General features: G+C 34.7%; 1 protein-coding gene across 1 annotated transcript; it reads left to right on the top strand.

Moving 5' to 3' along the window:
- The first annotated feature begins 2414 nt into the window (after positions 1-2414).
- On the top strand, positions 2415-3992 carry LOC125418215 (extensin-2). Its single transcript, XM_060811823.1, has 2 exons — positions 2415-3519; positions 3663-3992. Exon 1 carries the CDS (start codon positions 2480-2482, stop codon positions 3485-3487), a length of 1008 nt encoding a protein of 335 aa, XP_060667806.1. The 5' UTR covers positions 2415-2479; the 3' UTR covers positions 3488-3519; positions 3663-3992.
- Positions 3993-24005: the final 20013 nt, after the last annotated feature.

The following is a 24005-nucleotide window of genomic DNA, read 5'->3' on the forward strand; positions in this document are numbered from 1 at the left end:
CGAACTCGGAGCATCGTGCACTTCGCCACGGTATCCCGGTCAACTTCAAACGTCCGTAACTTTTTAACCGGATGTCCATTTTAAGCGTGCCGCTAGTCTGTGAACTCGTATCGACGAGCACTTCACAACCATGCACGAGTCAAAGCTCAATTCCCCATAAACAAAAAGTCAACCCCGGCACTCCTTGGACAGTTTGAACCGCAACTTGTTTCGTCCATAACTTCCAAACCGTAGCTCCGTTTTCGACGTGCTACCAGTCTACGAACTCGGGGCATCGTGCACTTCGCCACGGTACCCTGGTCGACTCGAAATTCCCACCGAGTCAAAAAGTCAACTTTTAACCCCTTCGGTCAACGGTCAACGGTCAACCTCGGTCAACGTGCACGGATTCCGGTGCGATTTGGGACAGGGTGTTACAAAAATATTCACCAAATAACATGGAAAATGATGTGGAACATGACTCACTTGCTATAAAATATTCCAAAAATGATAGAGTTTTATAAAATTTTTAGCAAATTTATTTACCAAATAAAATGGCAATACTGTAAAATATTTAATTGGTTTTTTTAATTTCACTTATCCATTAAGAATTCACTTTTCCATATTTATATTATATGAATATCTTAATTAATAATATTTTAACACCTATTGTTTAATAAATAAATTTAATTAATATTTTGGTATTTAGCATTACTAAAAATATTCAAAGGAATATCAACTACCATAGTTTTTTTACAGACCTTAGGTACGACTTTAATTATGGCAATATGCTTGCTTACTCAAAAATTATAAAATTTCAATTTTGAAAGATCTTAAAATCTTTAATTCAGATTATATATATGGTTTAATATTCTTGCAGAGTGTATATGTCCTCAATCTCAACTTTTATTTATCATATTGAGCTCGAATTTTGAATCCCAATAAAGCGAATCACCCATTATCATTATCAATTGGATTTGTTCGTATAGGATAAAATTTTGTATAGTTAATTTAGATTACCAACTACATTAGTATATAAATACTAATATATATATAATAATGCCAGTGGTATCGACAAATCTATCAAAATACTTATTAGCATTAAGTATAATTATATTATTGACTAATTAGCTTATATTTATTTACATTTATTCTTTAAAAAGTTTATTTATCTATATTTAGGATTGCATTAAAATTTCAATCTATAAAATAAAAATGTATTATTTTGCCACATCATATATAAAATGTATTCAGGCCCTTAATTCATATGGCATGCAAGGATTTTATAACAAAATTCTATATACATACATATGAAAATGTGTGTGACTAAAAAAGAAAAGTAATCAAAGATAAATAAAATTATGAATAGCCTAGCAGTAAAACTACTATTTTCTCGGACCATGATAGGAATTTCATGTCCAAATATGAAAATAAAAAAAATAAAAAAACAAAAAAAGGAAAAAAAGAAAAAAGAAAAAGAGAACGAGGAGATAAATAATACTTATGGGTAGCAACTAAAATGATTTGTATGTTTTTATGATAACGTAAGAGTTTACAAATTTAAAATAAGAAAACACGTGTAAATCAGCAAAAACATAATTACTACACCCTTGCTACAGATGATAAAGTGAAACAAAAACTAAATTAATTGAAAAGACAACTGAAAAAACAAAGTTAACAGAACGTAAACGATGAGATTCAAAACAAAGTAATTATTATCAAAAAAATAAAAATATATAATTACTTGGTAATTAATAATATTTTGGCGATGCATGCCCTTTCAAACTTTAATTTACATCATATACATTCTTTTTTACTAATAAACTTTGGACCTTTTGGTACGGATTAATTCAATATAAATCATAATGAGCAAATTATTAAGTCGTAATGCACAATACATAAACAGATGAAAATAAATTATATTGAAAATAAGCAGAAACTAAAGTTAAGAAATTTTCAAAAAGATAGAAAGTTATTACAAAATTGTCTATTTCAAACTTCCCAGTTGAAGAGATTCCAGAAGGGAATTATGGAGCCTAATTAAATTAAACCTGCTCCCTCTTAAAAGTTCAAACTTCCTCACGTATTTCGTTTTCCAAGACTTTAGGTTAATTTTTAATTTCTTTTTCTTTTAAAATTGTTATAAACCAGTTGACTATGTATTGTTCTTTTTTGTTGTCTTAGTCATCGTCAGACAGCTTGAAATTGTACACAAGCATGAATATTGGACCTTGTATAGGCGACGTGGATCCCATTATCACCATAGGATACACAATGACAGAGTTCGAGGAATTAAATTAATTAAAATAATAGAATTTAATCAAGGCTAGTCTTTGTTACAGGTAGGAAACTTCAAAATATTATTAAACAAATGGTGCACCGACTCGAGGATATTACTATATAAACTGTGATCCTCCTCCTTTGTTCTCATTCACATATAACTCTCTAGGCCTTCATATCCATAGAATTAAACTTGGTGGCTGATCTCTAATTCTCAAAAATGGCCAAGTTTTGGCCTCTTATGTTATATGCTTGGGCAGTATGCTTCATGGCAACCAATGTAGCTGCTACTTCCAAACCTTATATTTATGCATCTCCACCTCCTCCACCTTATGTTTACAAGTCTCCTCCACCACCATCTCCGCATCGACTTCCTCCTTACATCTACAAGTCTCCGCCTCCTCCTTCACCTTCACCTCCACCTCCACCTAAGCATTACTATAAGTCTCCTCCTCTACCTCCTAAGTACCACTACAAATCACCACCTCCTCCATCACCATCACCTCCCCCACCTTATATTTACAAGTCCCCACCACCACCATCTCCATCCCCACCTCCTCCATACATTTACAAATCTCCTCCTCCCCCATCTCCATCACCTCCACCTCCATATGTCTACAAGTCTCCACCACCACCATCACCATCCCCGCCACCTCCTTATGTATATAAGTCACCACCTCCACCATCACCATCACCACCTCCTCCATATGTCTACAAGTCTCCACCACCCCCATCCCCATCACCACCACCTCCCTATGTCTACAAATCTCCTCCACCTCCATCTCCATCACCACCTCCTCCATATGTCTACAAGTCTCCACCACCCCCATCCCCATCACCACCCCCTCCCTATGTCTACAAATCACCTCCACCTCCATCCCCATCACCGCCACCTCCTTATGTATACAAGTCTCCACCACCACCATCTCCATCCCCACCACCTCCATACGTCTACAAATCCCCACCTCCACCATCTCCTTCACCACCACCTCCATATGTCTACAAATCCCCACCTCCTCCATCTCCCTCACCACCTCCTCCATATGTTTACAAGTCCCCACCTCCACCATCCCCATCCCCACCACCTCCTTATATGTACAAGTCTCCACCACCCCCATCTCCATCACCACCACCTCCCTACGTCTACAAGTCTCCGCCTCCACCATCCCCATCGCCTCCTCCTCCATACCTTTACAAATCACCACCTCCACCTCCCCTTGTATACTAAATTAATTAGTCAACAATTTCTGCTTTATTTATGTAAGTGTTACGTGAGGCAATGTGTCTGAAAATGAAATGATATTGATTATTGATTTCATGCGCTTTTTCTTTTTTTCCTTTCATATATATTCATTTCAATGTAATTAATAATTTTGTTTTCTTTCTTTACTATTTGTTTGCAGGTTTCTGGTTGTTTGTAATGAATAATCGCAGCTGCAAGAAGAATTCTGCATTTCTTTCTTGTCAAATGATTTATAATATTCGTTGATTATTAGTTATGTCACGAAGAATAAGAGAATTGGGACGTAAAGAACAAGGGCATGAAGCTGGGCTTGAGCGGCTTTAATTTCCTGTCTAGTTTGTTCAGTGTGATTAATTTCTATACTTTTGTACTCTCATGTGTTCAAATTTAATTGATTTGTACTATCCATAAGATTTATATGTCAGTTTATTAATTAATTAAAAGAAAAAAAGATTTGTTTCTATGTATAATTTATTTAATTTTGCGGGAATGTATACATGCTTTCTCTTGTGAGTGTGAATGTGACATTTTATACTTTTAGGAAGTAGAAATATTTGAAAATTGGAGAAAAGTAATTTTTGGGAAGCTTTTGCAATGAATTCCTATATATATATATATATATATATATATTTTAACAATCTCCCAGCTTGAAATCAAGCTTACAGTTTAGATCTAAAATTTATCTAAAAATGAAAAGGGTAATTATACAAAAATTATATTTAGTAATACAAATATATTATATATATTTAGTAATACAAATATATTAAAAAGTTCACTTATTCATGTTATATCCATTTATGTGTTATATTGATATGTTTATTAATCAAATGATAACACGTATACTTTGATAAAATCACTTATTTTAAAAACTTACAATATTAATTGATAATTTCTTGTAATTTATATGGGATAAATACAAAAAAAAATAATAATAATGAAAAGAAATGCACGGTCAGGGTGGCTTTGTGGTCAAAGGCGCCAGACCAAGTTCTGCTTCTCGTTTGAGGGCATCACAATCCCACTTCTGACAATATTTTTGGAGTTTTTCTTTTGTTTTTTAGATAGAAAAATCTTTTCTGGCTCAGTTAAACTGGTTTCAAAATAAATAAAAGAATGGATATATATTTGCTGTTTATACATATTCGTATTTTATGGGTTAGAGTGGCCCTCTATTTCGCAAAGCGCCAATTACAAAGAATGAGACTTCCAAAAAAATTGCAATTACTTAATTTGCATGGAAATTAATGTCATGGGTTTATATTAAATAACAATACGTTTACTTTATTATTATTATTATTATTATTATTATTATTATTATTTATTCATTCTTTTTATAAACAATATGTCCAATTAGGACCACCTAGCTTGACACATTCTGATATCTCATGCTCTAAGATGTATATAATCTGTTTACCAAAAATGAATTGTAATCAATTGGGCAAAATTTGTTCTTTATTTTTATGTTTGCTTTTCTTCTCAAAGAAAAAAACTTTAATTTACGTATATCGAACTCATTGATGTAGCCTTCACTGTGAACTGAACGATAACCTCTCTTTTTTTTTTTTCCCCCCCTAAAAAATAAAAATATAAAAACAAAAAGAAATAAAAATAAACTACATGAAAGACAAAAAAATAAATAAAGAAAGACTAAAGACTAGCCCACAAAAGGAATTTTTCTGCTTCTCACTCTTCGCGTCAATCAATTTGAGAACCGGACACGAGTAAAAATATGATCATATTAGCTATTTCTCGAAATGCTACTATTAGATTATTTTATTTATTGTATTACAAAATAATTATTTAATTTATTGGAAAAGTTTTAACACAATATTAAAGCATCTTCAATGATAAATATGAATTATTATTTATATGACATAGAATCAAAAGTATCATAAATATACAATTTATTTTTTTAAAAAAAGTTCAATAATAATTAACAAAGATTATTTATGCCTATTAATTAATTATATATATTTTATTATTATTTTTTTAAAATAGATTTTTTATGAAAATTTTATTTTGAAGAAAATTTCATAATATTTGACAAAGTCTTTAGAAGTAGAAAATCATGGTGTTTTTTTTTTTTTTCCGCCACATAAACTTAACTAGATCGACTGAAATTATTTTTTATTTTAATGGTTATTTATATTTGGATGTGATAAAAAAATTCTAGCAATATGCAAAGCTATTGAATATGCTCTTATACTCAGAGTCAATCTCAAACAAAAGCTAAGAAAAAGAGAAACTTGAGTCGATTACTATAAAATATTCCAAAAATACTAGAGTTACAAAATATTCACCATTATGTAAAATCTTTCCCGGAATGTTACTCTCTGAAATCTGATAAAATTAATCCACCCCCACAAATTAAAAAGAAAGCAGCAGCAAACAAGGTGTTTAAATTTAGGGATAGTTTGGCAACACTTAGCTTGATTTTTAGCAGTAATTGTATTATAGATAATGTGGAAGGTAGACAATTTCCTGCAGCTAGTGAAAATGATAATGTGCGAATTCTCTTGCCAGGGCCTATCTTGATATATGGCCATTTCCAAATATGCCACCATTTCCACGTCCTCCACCTCTGCCCGTCCCCATCCCAAATCTCCCGACAGGTGCTGGTATTCCGCCTCTACCCCTCACCATCCCAAAGCCCCCAATTGGAATTTGGTGGTAATATATATCTACTCTCTATGTTTTCATGATGTAAGTGCTCTTCAATTTACTCCAAAAATTCTTCTTAGCCTTTTTTCTTTTTTTCTTTCTTTTTTTTTTCTTCTATTGTAACAATTATGTTCTGTTTCATGGATATTTTTATATTTTAGTAGTGGAAATTCAAACTTAAAATTATTATCTCTAAAATAAAAATAAATAAATAAAAAAGAAGATTTTGTGGATTAATTTTTTTTACTTCCAACTGCTTGCTTTTGATTTTATTAAAACTTGTGATGTATAATAAGAATTGACATTGCATTAATTAATTAATTTGGCGAAAAGAATGTTTTCTATAAACGTACAATAATTCATTAACTTTTTTTTTTTTTTCTTTTCTAATTTTCTCGCGGCTGAGTTCTGTTTTTTGTTTATTGCAGGTTTTATGAAATACAGATATATGGTATAAAAAAATAAATGCGGCCAGAACAAATACAGTTATGTTGGCGATTTTTGCTGCTGCATCGATTCCGGCCCTTCAGCCTCATCATATATATGTGGCAAACTGGATAGCGAATAATTAATAATGCTTTGCTGCTAGCTTTTTTTGCAAACTATAATACAATATATTAATAATGTCTAGATATGCCATATACCAAATATAACGTAAAACTTCCTTAATAAAGTAATATTTTATATTATATATGCTTATGGTGTACATGTTTATTTTGTTCTTCATGATCCACTGAAGCCTCCTCTGGCTTTTTGCTGTGTTTTAATTTTAAAGTTAAGTAATTATTCTTGAACCTATAACCAGGGAAAAAAAGAAAAAGAAAAAAAGAAATCCATAATTGCAGTTTAATTTGTTGGACAAATTGCATGTATGACCCAAAAATATATGAAAGTGAAAAGTTATATAGATAAAAATGATGCCATCAGCTGCTGGCCAATTTGATCATATACAGTTGGCCATAGCTATATATGGTGCTTAATTTATTAATTGGTACACATAAATTAAGGCCTTCCATGAACTTAACCATGAGAGTGAAATTTTATATTTTTGTTGGCTGGATTCTAAGAGCCACATTTTCTTAATAATTGTTTGTTATATGATATCTACTGTTGGAGGAACTGTAATTTCGAAAAAGAATGATTATAATAATAAATGAAATTAAGATGTGGATCGAAAATGATATTAGCATAGAGTGGTTCGAAAGGAAAAACAAAATTAAAATCATGAATCAAAATCAGAATTAGATCTTAATTAATTACTTGGTCCTTGATATAAATGGATAAGAAAATAAATAAATATAGAAAAAGAAAAAATATATATATATATATATATAATTTTTTAGGTTTTTCTGCTTCTGATTAGAGAAAAAGAGTATTTGATACACTGGTTCATGACTTATATATATTTGTACTCCATGTGAGTCAAAACTCGAAATTTAACGGGGATTCTTGCGAAAGGATTTCTTTTTTTTAGAAAACTTGTCATATTCTCCAAAAAATATTTCTTTTTTTGCTTTTTTATTTGAAATAAAACCTCAAAATTCCATTAAACATGAACTAAAGTACAGCCATCATCTTTAAAATCAGTTGAAGCAACCATTCTGGTCCAACATGTAACATCCTGTTCCGAAGTACGTTGGAATTTTCTCATGTTGACCAAGGTTGACTGGGTTTGACCGTTGTTGACTGAAAAGGATCAAACTTTGAATTTTTTATTAGACAAGAATTCTAGATTGATCAAGACACCATTATGAAGTAAGCATCGATACGAGTCCGTAGACTAATAGCACGTCGAAAACGGAGCTACGGTTTGAAAGTTATGAGTAAAACAAATTGATGTCCGAACTGTTCGAGGGTGCCGGAGTTGACTTTTTATTTTTGTAAAATTGAGTTTTGACTCATACATAGTTGTGAATTACTCGTCGATAGGAGTTTGTAGACTAGTGGCACATCCGATTCGGACATATGGTTTTAAAGTTATGGAACTGCAAAGTTTTTCAAATACCATGTTATTTTAATATTATTTTTAAACATATAAACACGATATGCCACGTGTAACTTAGTTAATGGTGCCGTGTGTCACAATGAAAAAATGCCACTTGTCAGATACAAGTAAATGTTATATTATATTATTTTTGTTATTACTTTATATATTATATTATTATGATAAAATTTTATCATTTTAATATTATTTATTTATTTATTTTTAATTCTCTCTTTTCTTTTCTTTTTTTTTTTCTGTTCCTTTATTTTTCTTTCTTTCCCCACGTGGGAAAACACCACGGGGGCTCCTCCTTCTTTCTTCTTCTTCCTTCTTCTTCCTTCTTCCTTCTTCCGCTCCTTCCTTCCCTTTTGCCGAACCTCTCTGTCACTACCTATTTAAATTTTTCCAGCTACCATTAAGAGACACGCACTGGCACCAGTGATTCCCAGTCGTCGGTGAGCTCGGCCACCAAATTTGGCAATTAGTAGGCCGATGACGCGCCCAGATCAGGCCTCCATCATCGGTAACGGTAAATTTGGTTTTTTCGACGATCCGATCATCACCCGGCCAAATTGATACTCCTTTATAAGATTTTCGGACCCTCTGAGCTCAATTTTGAGGTCCATTCAGCTCAATTCCTTATTGTTTGAGAGATATGAGATGTTGAACTTTGACCGAAACGTTCCCTCCATTTTTCGATCACTGCCGGTTGATTTGAGCCCAACGGAAGTTGGTAACGTATTTCTCGCCACTTTAGCTTTCTATTGGTATCTCATTTACAAATTATGATAGAGTATTTTGAAAGATGCCATTTTTGAATAAAATATTATTATTTTAATAGGATAGTCTGAAAAATGTCTATTTAATATTTAAATAATTATTATTTATATTGTAGATGTCAAATTGTGCTGAATTGAATAAATGTGGTTTGAACCATATTTAGTATGAATTGATTTGTAGGTTGAGGAATTAATTATATTAAATTACTAGGATAATATATATATATATATATGTATGTGTTTAATTATTTAATTATTTATGAAATTGAATTTTTGTGGAAGAGATTAATTTTATGAGATTATGGTTTAATATTTACTAAATCTATTGTTGATTTAAGTGTTAAGATTTTCATATGTAAATAATGCATTATATGATTTAAATTCCATGTGAATTTTTTATGCATCTTTTATTATTAATTTGGTGTAAATCAATTTTATGGATTTGAAGGAAATATTTAATTAAAAGATATTTAAAATGTATTTATGTGTTTAATAATTATGTATGCTAGGACTTAGTATTCTGGTGATATGAATTGAAATATTTAATCTGATATATTTGATGATGGATTACAAGAGAGCATGAAATTTTATGAAACTGGTAAGGGTGTATGATTTGATTATATTTTATCAAAATTCTATATTTTATAATATTATAAAATATTTTTATCGGTTTTCGATGCACCATACACGTACCGGTGTTTTGTAGTTGTGGATGTGATTAGCACGCAGGTTGTTGTCATCATACCGAGGGTAGACAAGTTTGATATTGGCCATAGCCGACCCCCTCCATGGCAGGGATGACGGTTTAAGCAGCGGCGCGGTGGGACGCCACGCAACCGTATGCCGGTTTCTCTCTTTAACCTCCCCGTCAGACGGTACTTTGGAACGCTGGGCACCGTAGGATACCACTGATATATAGTATGTGCATCAATTATCTTTTGTGTATATATATATATATTTTATATTTTTATGGATAACACCGTACAGGGACAGCGATCCGATGTGGTCCATGAAGAGCTAGCCTCGTAACTATATTGCCTACGAGTTTAGAGGATTGGACGGCCAATCTAGGCAACCATCCCGGACTGTATTTGTAACACCCCATACCAAAAAAATACATGATTAAACAAGTTTGATCAAATTGACTAAGTTTGACCAAATTTGACCAAGTGAACAATATATGGGTTCAAGTTAACTTTGTCTGTCAGGACCCGTCCAGAATTCCTTCCCCGGAACCCTAGACAAGTCCTGATCCTAGGGAAATACCACCGAACCTTCCAACGGAAAATCCGGCAGCACCTCCCCTAAGGGATTTACTTACCACAAATTTACCTGCACTGAAAACACACTTAAAAAATATCCCCTTATTCCTCCCACAATACTACAAATTGATTCCACAAATTGCAGCACTTCAAAAATAAATACAGTAATCCAGTGCAAAATAAATACAACAAGAGTGAAGAAATATTACAACTGCAATAAAAGAAGAACAGGGTACTTCACGAACTAAAGCAGCGAGGAAGATCGAGTCCGCTCCGAATGAACAACGACAACCTGGTACCTAGAGGAACGGAATTTAAGAGTGTGAGATGCTAATCATCTCAGTGAGCGACCCTAACTACTATACAATATAATATCACAGTAATAGGTATATAAATAATAATTATTTGGAAATAATAATTTCTCTCAAAACCCTTACAATTCTCTCAGTTGGAAAAGTTCATCTTTTAAAACCTTTTCACAAAACCCTTGTTCGTAATCCCCAAAAACCAAGACATCAATTAATTCACTAAATATCAAATAGAATATAATAAGTCACGCATCCGACAATTTTAATTTAAAGGAAATTAATTTATTGAATAATTAAGTAAAGAGAAAATTAAACCAATTTAAGAACCCCAATCAAATAAATACCAGAACAGTAATAATTATATTTTTAATTCCAATACAGTTTCAAAACATTTTATTTTTAAAACACAGTTCAAAAATCAGTTGATGCACCCACTATATACCAGTGGCGCCAACAGTACCCAGTGTCCCAAGGTACCGCCAGACAGGAGGTTATAGAAAAAAACCGGCATACGGTCGCGTGGCGTCCCACTGCGCCGCTGCTAACCTGGTGTCCCAGCCAAGGGGGGTGGCCTACCCTCATCTGATGGCAACCACAGGACAACCTCATAATATCAACAGCGCGCTACTCACACCCACCTGCGAGCTAATCACATCACCTGCGAGCTAATCACACCCACCTGCGCGCTAATCACAACCGTGTGCACACTAATCATATCACATATAAACAGAACACCAGTACGTGCACGGTGCATCCAAAAATCATAAAATCCACATATTTAAATTATAAATCAAAACTCACATTTTGCATAAACACAGCGGGTATAGTCCATCCGCTTGAACCCGGAATTCCTCCGTAATTTCTTTATAATCAACACCATAAATTCCATGATTTTCAAATCCACCAACTCCCAAATCCACCAATTCAAATATCCACATTTTCCCAATAGCATAAATAATTCTCGAAATATAATAATCAAATCTCATAATATTCCATTGGCATATTTTATAAAAATTGAAATCACCAACATAACCAAGTATTTTCTTTGAAATATTTGAAAATCAAATCATGCCCAATTTAATATTAAAACCACAAGAATTTCAAAATCCTCAAACCCATAAAATAATTTCACATGGCATAAATTTGTAAAATGCACATTTTCTCAAATCCAATAAATTCACAAATAATTCCACAATAAATCAATTAAATATTTGGCACATAGAAATTAAATTCCAAATATTTAAATCACACATAATATATTCACCAATTAAATTCCCAAAATTAAATTGAAGGTGGGTCACTCACCTGGAGTACGCAATTAAATCATGATCCACCATGGGATCAATTTCACGACTCACTGGTGCTCCTAGAACAAAATTCACAGACAGTCAAATAAATTAATATTTTAATCGGGTAAATAATACCCGGTACCCGGGGGGTCAAACACAAACGTTAACCAAAATAGGCGAATGATATACCGAATCGAAGCTCGTGGAACGAGGATCACAAATCCGGTCTCCATCGACCCCAATTCCGCCGGAGGTGGCCAGAATTTGGTCGGGAAGCTTCGGCCGGTTTTGATCTTGAGGGATCTTTCAAACGGTGGGGATTTTGGGCAAACTAACCCCGGAAATGGACTCAGAGGGGTCGAAAATAGTGGGATAGAGGTATGGGACGGGCTGGGTTGGTCGGAAACGGCGAGAATCGCCGGAAAAATTTCACCTCGCCGCCGTGACTTCGCCGGCCCGATCTGGGCGCGTCCGGCGGTGGCTGGCCGGGAAATTTGGTGGCCGAGGTCGCGAGATGGCGGCCTTGGACGGTGGCCGGTGCGTGTACAGTATGGGTGGCCAGAAAAAGTGCAGCAAGGAGAGAGAGAGGGACGGTCGGTGGGAGAAAAAAAAACAACTGTGCGTGTTTTGGTGCTCAGGGAAGAAGAAGGAAAAAAAGGAAAAAAGAAAAGAAAAAGAAAAAAAAGAAAAGAAATGGTGTTTTCCCACGTGGGGAAAAGAAAAAGAAAAAGAAAAAGAAAAAGAAAAGAAAAAGGAAAAGAAAAAGGAATAAAATATATATAAAAATAATTAAATAACAATATTATTATTCAAAATAATAATAAAATTAATTTGATTTTTAAACATGGTTGACATGTGGCATTTCACCATGGTGACACATGGTCACCTTCAGTAAGTCACATGTGGCACATCGTTACGCGTTTAAAAATAATATTAAAATAATACAGTATTTGAAAAACTTTACAGGTCCATAACTTTCAAACCACATGTCCAAATCGGACGTGCCGCTAGTCTGCGGACTCGTATCGATGAGCACTTCACAATCATGCATGAGTCAAAGCTCAACCTTGCATGAATAAAAAGTCAACTCCGGCACCCCTTGGACAGTTTGGACCTCAACTTGTCTTGCTTATAACTTTCAAACCGTAGCTCCGTTTTCAACGTGCTACTAGTCTACGAACTCGTTCCAACGTGTACTTTGTAACGGTACCTCAGTCAACCTAGAATTCCAATAGGGTCAAAAAGTCAACTTTTGACCCCTTCGGTCAACGGTCAAAGTCAAAGTCAACGGTCACCTCGGTCAACGTGCAAAAATTCCGACATGGTTCGGGACGGGGTGTTACATTCTTAATAGCCAATATTTTTGGTTTGACTGAGGTACCATTGTGTAGATCTTGTCGATACGAGTTCATAGACTGGTGGCACGCTAAATTATGAGTTATGGATAAAAAATTATGGTTCTGAGAAGTTTTAAGCATAAGTTTTAAATCAGTGTCCAAGCTAGTCCCCAGTTTTTGTCTGTTAGTCACCCAAGGCTTTATATAAGCCTAGGTAAGCTTGTCAAACAGGAAACAAAGTCCAAAATACCCATTTCTTCCCCACAACCCGAAAAATTCTCGCCTCAGACCCGTGGGTCCGAACTGGGTCGTTTCGATCCGTTTACCGTTGAACTGGGTCACCACCGTTTTGCCCATTTTTGGCCAACCACCACTTACACGTGCCAGCGAACTAGAAAGGTCACTTGAGGGTGAGCTCAGCAGTGAAATTTCACGGCAAGAAGTGGCCAGACGCGCCCAGATCGGGCTGGCGAAGTCCGCGGCGGCCGGCGAGGTGGGTCGCCGGATTTTCTCATTTCTTGGCCGTTTCAGGCCAACCCATACACCTTTTCCACTATTTTCGACCCTGCTGAGCTCATTTCCAAGGTTATTTTGTCCAGATTCCTCACCATTTGAAAGATCCGACAATGGGAAGTTCGGCCAATGCTTCAACAGTGTTTTCTGGCCATCGGAGGAAACCTTGGGCCAAGGTGAGCATACTGATGAGTTCCTTGTCTCTTGGGCTTTCTGTCAATATAACGTTTGTGAATTTTGGAGGTCGTTTGTTAATTTTTCCATTTTTGGATCAATTAGTTAATTTTTGGATAAGTTGGGGACTGTGTTTGGATAAAATTGGTCAAATTAGTTAAAATTGGAGTTGAATTAGTGAAATTGGATATTATTAGGACTCATTAGGTGGTTCGATTTTGAAATATTAGACTTCGGGTGAAAATCCCCAATTTTGGATACCGGGTCCTAAGGACACGCAGTATAATTGGACTGTCCGGTATCCAATTTATGCAATTTTGTAGTACTGTAAATCATTTTGAGACATTTAGGTTATACAAGTGTCTCTGGTTTAGTTGTTTGGAGTCTGAAGAATATTTTATTATATTATAGGCACTCGAGTTGAGCTTGGAGGCGATCCTGTAGAGGAGCAGGCATGAGCATCTACAATACTGTGAGTGATTATATTAGTTTTAAATGTTTTGGGTATATAGTATATTATATATGTGATTTAAATATTTTACGTATATAGCATTTGATTGAAATGTTGTTTTATGCATATATAAATATTTGCCTTCACATATATGTGTTATCATTTTATATGCCTTTTGATAATATTTTAAATGATTTCCAATTTTAATGGGTCCATAAATGGACTTGTGGTATTTAAATATCTTGGTAATTAAATTGAGATTTTAAATCATTTTGGAAACTATTTGGTTTGAGAAACCAGATTGAAAATCATATGATTTTAAGTATGATCAAATATTTTATAATTTTATGTACTTAAAATTGGTTTATGATAAACATATTTCACTGTGGTATTTCTAGTTTTTGTATGAAATGATGTTTTGAGATTTTTGAAGTATTTAAATAAGCGGTAGAAGTTTAAATGTCAAATTATGATTTATGATACAGTATCATTTGGAAAAGTATATATATAATCTTACAAGATTGTTTCAAGGATACTGTATTGGTTATTTTTAAATTGATGTGTCATGTAATGCCAATACCTTGGATCAGTATTATATTATGTTATATTACAGCGCACTGGGTTTACCACGGTGCCGTGATGTTGGTTTCATCCAATGGTTATCTATTATTACCACGGACTGTGAGGTCGGATTTATCCGACGGTTTATTATTATTACCACGGTGCTGTGAGGTTAGTATCATCCAACAGTTTATTAATGCCACGGACCATGAAGTTGGGTATGTCCCGACGGTTATTTATTATTTCCACGACACCGTTCATATATTGAGGGTCGTGAGGTGGGTGTATCCCACGGTTTGCAGATTTGTACATCGTATGGTACATTGTATATGTTTGTATATATTGTTAATTTATAAATATTGTGGTGATTTCTGTATTTTCATATTTATTTGGTGGAACTGTATTTATTATATTTTATGCTTAAATGTTTATATCTTGATTTGAGACATTTCATAATATTACAATGATCGTTTATTCAAATGTTTATATCTTGATTTGAGACATTTCATATGATCGTTCATTCATACTTTTGAGCATCGATTTTTATGATATTAATTGGGATACAAGTTGGGTTTTGTAAAATGATTTTTAAACGGAGAACTTTTCAAACGAGTGGAACTAGAGGTCTTGAGAGAAAGATTTTTCAGAAATAAATCATTATTTTTTTATTATACTATGCCACTCACTGAAATTTCTTTATCTCACGTTTTATTGTTTTAAATTCGTTCCTCTAGGCCTAGGCAGCTAGTAGCAGTCTATCTTGTGCACAGCTTATTGTTTTGTTCCTTCCACAACAGCAGCCGTATTTATCTTTCCTTTATCTACTGTTATCTTCTGGATTTAATTATAACTTAATTGTACTCCTGGATTTTGTTGATACTCTTAGAATGCTCTGATTTTAGATATGAGACTCAGTAGAGACCATGGCATTTATGCGTGCAGTTATGGCCTGTAGTACAGTAGGCCGGTTGTAGACTTTACGCTGTTGTGGATTTATTTATTTATTTTTATATACATAATGAGGTATTATTGTTATCGCTTGTGTTTGTTGTCCACGTTTTAAGATGAGTTTCCATTGGATATTCTCTAGGGATTGTCCAATGGGACTTCACTAGGCGGGGCGACCCGGGGGATCTTGGGAAGGTTCCCGGGGTGGGTTTTGTCAGTATTGGTAGCAGGGTGCCGGCGATAGCTGGAAGCATGGATTACATAGCATGTTGGAGGGTATCGTTTGTACCCCTGATACGAGTACATATTTCATAATATATTTTGAATTTAAAATATTATTTGACCTCGTACTATTCTATCTATTCATAACCTGATTTTCTAACATTATACTTAATTGCTTTTATTGTTATTACTATTATTAATATTATTCTCGTTATTAATAGTACAATTATTATTTATCAGAATTATATTTACAATTATTTTCATTATTACTAATATTATCATCATCATCATCATCATGATTATTATTTTTTTATTGTCATTATTTATTTTTATTTTATTATTATTATCGTGATTTTCATACTGTAGCGTTGAACAAGTATCACAACCAAAGGGTGAGAAATATGGCTATCAGGCAAGTATGATAGTCCTTGGGCAAGTGACAGTCATTGGGCGTGTATGACAGCCCTTGGATAGGTGTAGTTATATGATAGCCTTTGGGCATGTGGGATGACTGTTGATAGCCTCGGATGAGTTATATTAATATCATTATTAGCATTAAATGGTTGGTATTAATATTATTGTTGATATAGCGGTTAATTTTTCTTTCTTTCTATATTACACATTGGTATATTTTTAAAACGATGTGAAATGTAGTTGAGATTTGCAGCACTAAGTGGGTGGTGCGGGCGGTCATGAACCTATGATGGTATATTTTGGTTGCTTACTTAGTAAATTATTTCCGTTGTATATATATATTTTATATCTAATTTGTTATCGAAGTGCTGCCATTTGTGGAATTTATTTGTAGTAAGGTGGGAGGGATAAGGTGGTAGTATATAGGAGTGCATTTTCGTGCAGATAAATTTTGGGCATGTTTTACCCTTAGAGGAGATGCTGCCGGATTTTCCATAGGACGGTTCGGTAGGGTTTTTCTGGGATCAGGATTTGTCTAGGGTTCCGGGAAGGGATTTTGGACGGGTCCTGACAAACATCTTTAAAAATATTTCAAAGTTAAATAAAGCAACAACATGTTTACTGATTTTTAAAAATATTTCTTCTTTATATATATATATATATATTAACCATAGCAAAGAAAAATATGAAAATTAAAATAAAAAATTGAAATATGTAATTGGTAAACTAACACCACAACTGAGATGGTTATATTACATGTCAGGACCGGTCCAAAATTCATCATCGGAACCCTAGACAAGCCCTGATCCCAGGGAAACCCTACCGGACCCTCCAATGGAAAATCCGGCAGAACCTCCCCTAAGGGATGGACTTACTACAACTTTCCTGCACTGAAAACACACTTCTATAAACATCCCCTTATTCCTCCCATGATACTACAAGTTGATTCCACAAATTTCAGCACTTCAAAATAAATAACAGTAATCCAGTGCATAATAATAAATACATAAGTGTCCCATACAGTATACAGAGCTTTATGAAGTACTACTAAGTATAGAATACAACAAGAGTGAAAGAAGTATTACAACTGCAATAAAAGAAGAATAGGATACTTCACGAACTAAGACAGCGATAAAGATCAAGTCCGCTCCAGATGAATACGGACAAACCTGGTACTTAGAGGAATGGAATTTAAAAATATGAGATGCTAATCATCTCAGTAAGTGACCCTATCTATTATACAATTATAATATCACGGTAATAACGTAGATAAATAATAATTAATTGGAAATAATGATTTCTCTCAAAACCCTTACAGTTCTCTCGGTTGGAAAAGTTCCTCTTTTAAAACCTTTTCACAAAACCCTTTATTCGTATTCCCCGAAAACCAAGACATCAAATAAATACCAGAAACAGTAATAATTATATTTTTAATTCCAATACAATTTCAAAATATTTATTTTAAAGTCACAGTTCTGAAAATCACTTGATGCACCCACTATATACCAGTGGCGCTAACAGTACCCAGCGTCTCAAGGTACCGCCAGACAGGAGGTTATAGAAAGAAACCGGCATATGGTCGCATGGCGTCCCACCGAGCCGCTGCTAACTGGTGTCCCGGCCATGGGGGGGCGGCCTACCTTCATCCGATGGCAACCACAGGACGACCTCATAAAATCACCTGCGCGCTACTCACACCCACTTGCGCGCTAATCACATCCGTGTGCACACTAATCATATCACATATAAACAGAACACCAGTACGTGCACGGTGCATCTAAAAATCATAAAATCCACATATTTATTTTATATCTCAAAATCTCAAATTTTCCTTAAATATACCAGGTTTATTCCATCCAATTAAACCCGGAAATTCTCCACAATTTCTTTATAATCAACGTCATAATTTCCATGAAAATTCAAATCCACTAACTCCCAAAACCACCAACTTAATATTCCAATTTTTCCCAATAGCATAAATAATTCTTGAAATATAATAAATTAAATCACATGATATTCCATGGGCATACTTTATAAAAATTGAAGTCACCAACATAAACAAATATTTTCCATAAATATTTGAAAATCAAATCATGCCCACAATAATGTTAAAACCACAAGAATTTCATAAATAATTGAATTCCACAATAAATCAATTAAATATTTGGCACATAGAATTTAAATTCCAAATATTCAAATCACACATAATATTCACCAATTTAATTCCCAAAATTAATTTGAAGGTGGGTCACTCACCTTAAGCACGTATCTCAATCAAGATCCTCCGTAGGATCGACTCCGCTACTCGCACATGCACCTAAAACATCCACAATACACCAAACCACAAATATTAATATTTTAACGGGTAACTCTCAAATGGGTACCCAGAGGAGCGAACACAAACGACATCTAAACTTTACGAGTTATATACCGAATCGAAGCTCGAGTGATGAGGATCACGGATTCGGTCTTACTTTTCGGTGATCGGACCCGAGGTGGTCAGAATCTCGCCGGAAAGCTTTCGGGTTTTGACTCCTTAATTCTCCCAAACCATCGTGAATTGGCGGAAAAGGATGCCGGATTCGGGTTCAGGAGGTCGAACACAGTGGACAAGGACCGGCAGTGCAACTGGGTACTCGCTGAAACAGTAACTTTCGGCGCGCCACCACGGTCACCGGCAACCGTCGCCAGTGGCGGCACGTGAGGTGGCCATTGACTGAGATTTTTGGTGGTTTTGTAAATCAAGGGGAGAGGGTTCCAATGGTACCGGCGGTGAGGCAAACGGAGGCCGGACAGTGAAGAAATCAGGGTTTGAAGATTTTCGGCCCCTCGTCGAAAAACGCTCCGATCCCGGAGCGTTGGAGGTCCGGTGGCCGTGAAATTTGGTGGGTAGGCCGGACTTGAGGAGGTGGTGAGGGGTGGCTGCGCGTGTGGCCAGAAAAGGGGTCAAACGGCAGTGGTCGGCGGTGGAGGGAAAAATCGCCGCTGAGCTTCGCCGCCTCGATCTGGGCGTGTCCAGCGGCCGGCGGTCGTGAGATTTTGGGGTTTGGCCGGAAATGAGGAGAGGCTTCTGTCTGGTCGGCGCGTGTAACGAAAATCGACCGGAAAATCGATCGGAATTCGGCGGCCGGTCGGTTTCTCTCTCTCTCTCTCTCTCTCCTCTCTCTCTTTCTCTCTCTTCCCCGAGATTTTTGTCAAATAAAAGCCAGCATGGTGACACTGTTCATCCACGTGGACCAATCAGGTGATGACACGTGGTGTTACTGTGCACTTAAGCCAGATATAATAAAATATTATGGTATCTGGCAAACTTCAAACGTCCATAACTTTTCAACCAAATGTCCAATTTACGCGTGCCGCTAGTCTATGAACTCGTATTGACGAGTACTTTACAACCATACAAGAGTCAAAACAAAATTATACAATGGTAAAAAGTCAACTCCCGGCACCTTCTAGACAGTTTGCACCTTGACTTGTTTTGCCCATAACTTTCAAACCGTAGCTCCGTTTTCGACGTGCTACTAGTCTACGAACTCGGGGCATCATGCATTTCGCCATGGTACCCTGGTCAACTTGAAATTTCAACTGGAACAAAATATCAACTTTTGACCCACTCGATCAACGGTCAACCTCGGTCAACGTGCACGAATTCCGATGTGATTTGGGACGGGGTGTTACATTACATGCATACACGATATGGCCGGAATATAATTTCTACATTACCATTGGCTTTTTATATGTATTTAAGAACAAATCTATAGTAGCCGAGTTGGTAATATGACTCTAGAATTACCACTTTAAAGATGAGATTTACAAATTTGAAATCAACCTCCATGCCCTAGCTGGCTGGTTAGATATTATGGGGGTGCACTACAATAGCTTAATTAGGTACCTCACCATCGACAATTACAAGTTTTGTTCATTATTAGAGCTAGACACGCGGAAGGTAAACAAAACTGGCGTTTTGGTAATATTGATTTTAATTAATGTCTATAATACCATCATATCAAACTAAATTTGACTTTTAAGATCGTGAATTAAAAAGTTATAGTAAAATTAAAATATATTCGATGATAAATATAGATTGTTCTATATGTGATATAAATTTTGATATTGTTAATATAAAAATAAAAAATAAGATGGCCCACATTCTATTTAATCCAAAACCAATTTGTTACGGGTAAAATAATAACCTACTTAGGTTATACGGTGTATAATTTTTTTTTTTTTTTATTTAGTTTGAGCCGATCATGGTGTTCTTCCATTACAATCCGCTAGGGTTGCCATCATCGTTCAATTCATGGATCCCCTTCCATTGCAATCCATCACCGTTCAATTCATCAATCCACATCTATCCAATAACCTTTTCTAGCTCGATACCATTTACTAAGAGTGTAAAGCTCATTTATCCAAATTCAAATGAGGTTCCAAATCAAAATTAATTAGTTATGGAACTAGTAGTTGACTTAAATTATATAGTACATATTTTTATATTTCCTATCGATGTGAAACTTTGATTTGCTTTCCTACAGTTAAAATTTATGTGGCACAAACATATGATTAAATAGTGGGTGAGAACAATAGATGGATGGCTGGGGATATATGTCAGGATCCGTCCAAAATTCCTTCCTGGAATCCTGAACAAATCCTGATCCCAGGGAGACCCTACTGAACCGTTCTATGAAAAATCCGACAACATCTCCCCTAAGGGTAGAACATGTCCAAACTTTATCTACACGAAAACGCACTCCTATATGGTACCACCTTATCCCTCCCACCTTATTACAATAATTTCCACAATGGCGGCACCTCGATAACAATTCATATAACACACATGTATATGCAATAGGAACAATTTACTAAATAGACAACCAAAATATACCTTTAAATGTTCACGTCCGTCCACACCACCCACTTAGTAGCATATTACATATGTTCAGGGTTCCAGGAAGGGATTTTGGATGGGTCCTGACAATATAAACTTCTAGTTGGCCATGTAGAGAAATCAAACAAACTTAGGCTGCAATGTATGGCAAAAGAGAAGCCAAGTAGTCATCCTTTGGGCCGACCAAGGAGGTGATGAGCATGTGAAGACTTGGTCGGGTGGTCATACTTTGGGCCCAGAGTGGAAGTGAAGTGTGAACCACTTAGTGGTGTATAAAGTGTGAACATGCACTCCCACTGCAACTCACACAGATCTGATATAAAATTAATCCCTCCGAAAATTAAAAGAAGCAGTAGTAGGAGTAGTAAACATGGTGTTTTGTACAGCCACCAAGCTCAAGTGGTAAGTTTTGGGGATGTATGGCAATACTAAGCCTGACTTGCAGCAGCAATTTTATGATTAATAATTTGGAAGGTAGACACTTTCCTCCTTCTCCGCTTTCTGCAGTTGGTGAAAATTACAGTAAGCAAGACAACAATAATCTTCCATTTTAGAAAAAAAAAAAAAAGATTTTAATTTTCATTCAATATTCACACCTGCACTAGGAATTCCAGTCCCAAAACTCCCCAGAGGCATTGGCATAGGTACTGTCACCTGCTAGTCGCCACTAATCTACCACCACCACCATCTTCACTCCCATACGATCTTCTCTATGCCTCATGCAAGTTCTTAATTTAAATACAGGCAAAAGTATTTTTAACTTTCCTTTTATCATACCCATTATTTTCTCTTTTATGGATATTCGCTATGTGTTTAGTAATGTGAATTCAACTCAGAAGATTTTGTGGATTTTTTTCTTTTTTTTTTCCTTCCACTAGTACTGCTTTTCTTATACAATATATATATATATATATATATGTATTAGAGATGATCATATACGAAATAATTCTTTCTTTTGAAATTTTATTATTTGTGGGCTAAAGTGAGAGCTCGTTGTAATTAGAATAAATATTGCATTAATTCATTAATTTGGCCAACAAAAAAAAAAAAAAAAAACGTTTCCTGTAAACAATAATTGATTGACTTTTGTATGTTTTTGGCGCTGAGTTCTGCTTTTTGTGCATTGCAGGTTTTATATAATATAGATATATGGTATAAAAATTAACTGCGGCCAGAATAAATACTGTTATGTGGGCCATTTCCATGCTGCTGCATCGATTCCCTTCAGGCTCATTATATATGTGGCAAACCAGATAGCGAATAAAAAAGAGGGTGTAAATGCTTTGTTGCTTGATTTCTTTACAAACTATATATATATATTATTAATAATGGTCACATATATTATATGCCAAGTATAATGTAAGATTTTCTAAATAACCTGATATTTTATATTATTTAAATGTATATGGTGTACATCTTTATTTTGTTCTTGATATGTGTTTTAATTTTAAATTAAGTAATTATTCTTGAACCTATGACTAGCAAAATACAAAACCATTTAATTTTGTTGGATCAGAACATATGCATGACCAAAAAGAAAAATAAAAATAAAAATTCAACTAATTAGAAAAAATAAGATATAACACATTAAGTGAAAATAATATATAAGAATGTTGCGACCAGCTGCGGGCCAATTCTATCATATACAATTGGCCATATATGGTGCTGAATTAATTAATTAATTAATTTGTGTATATATATATATACACAAACATTTGAAAGGAATCAATCCAAATGACTGATATAGCCTATTCAGCATAAATATATAGGAGAGAGTAACTCTGCCATTAAATTGTTCCTGCAACCCAATGTGACTATGTATATTAGAATACAGTGGTATTTTTCTGCACATAATTTAAGAAAAGCGTTAGTATATTCACCAATTTTAAAAAATTAACTCTGTGTTATATAAAGTAGGTAAAATACCAATGTCAGCAAGTGTACTTTTTAAAGACAAAATAAAGAGATTCCATTTTCATTAATAACCAACGTGACAGCATACATCAGCTTGAATAAAGAGATATGCCGCTCAGGGCCTCTTCAAACCATTATTCAAAGGAATCCAAAGATAAAGCACGTTGTGCTTGATTATCAATAATTTGCATCCACTCTTTATTTTTGTAAGGTCCCAAGTGTCGTCTTATATTGATATATTTTGGGTGCAAAAATTTTAATTTAATAATATAATTAATATTTTAACAAAATATTTAAAAATGGACAATCATTTTGATGATATCTAAATGACATCATTACCTTAATGTTCCTCGTAGGTTTAACAATTGAAGAATAAATTTTTAAAATGCATTTTATATTTACTTATATAATATATTTATTTTTAGAATCTACATATTCATTGAAGATGATGTTTATTACCGTAGAAAATTATCCAGTCGTAACCATGAGTACATCCCAATTCGTTGTAAAAAGAAATCAATATCAAAATTAATGTTGTGGCCATGCAGTGATAAATAAACAGACAAACATTAGGCTACATAGCATGACAACAAAGTGCACATGTGGAAGAAGTCAAGTAGTGGTCCTTTGGGCCCGCCAAGGAAGTGATGAGCATGAGAAGTCTTGATCGGGTCATCATTTTGGGCCCACCAGGGAAGTGAAGGGCAGATAAGAATCGAGTAACCGAGAGGGAAACTAGTGACCAGTAAGCCCCGGGGCACTTTACTTTTCGTGTGTGTGTGTGTATAAAGAGTGAGGTGC

Source organism: Ziziphus jujuba, chromosome 10, assembly GCF_031755915.1.
Source record: "Ziziphus jujuba cultivar Dongzao chromosome 10, ASM3175591v1".
In the NCBI taxonomy this organism is placed as follows: Eukaryota; Viridiplantae; Streptophyta; class Magnoliopsida; order Rosales; family Rhamnaceae; genus Ziziphus; species Ziziphus jujuba.

Excerpts from the sequence above, each read along its gene's own strand:
- LOC125418215 (XM_060811823.1), top strand. The coding sequence starts at position 2,480 with ATGGCCAAGTTTTGGCCTCTTATGTTATATGCTTGGGCAGTATGCTTC.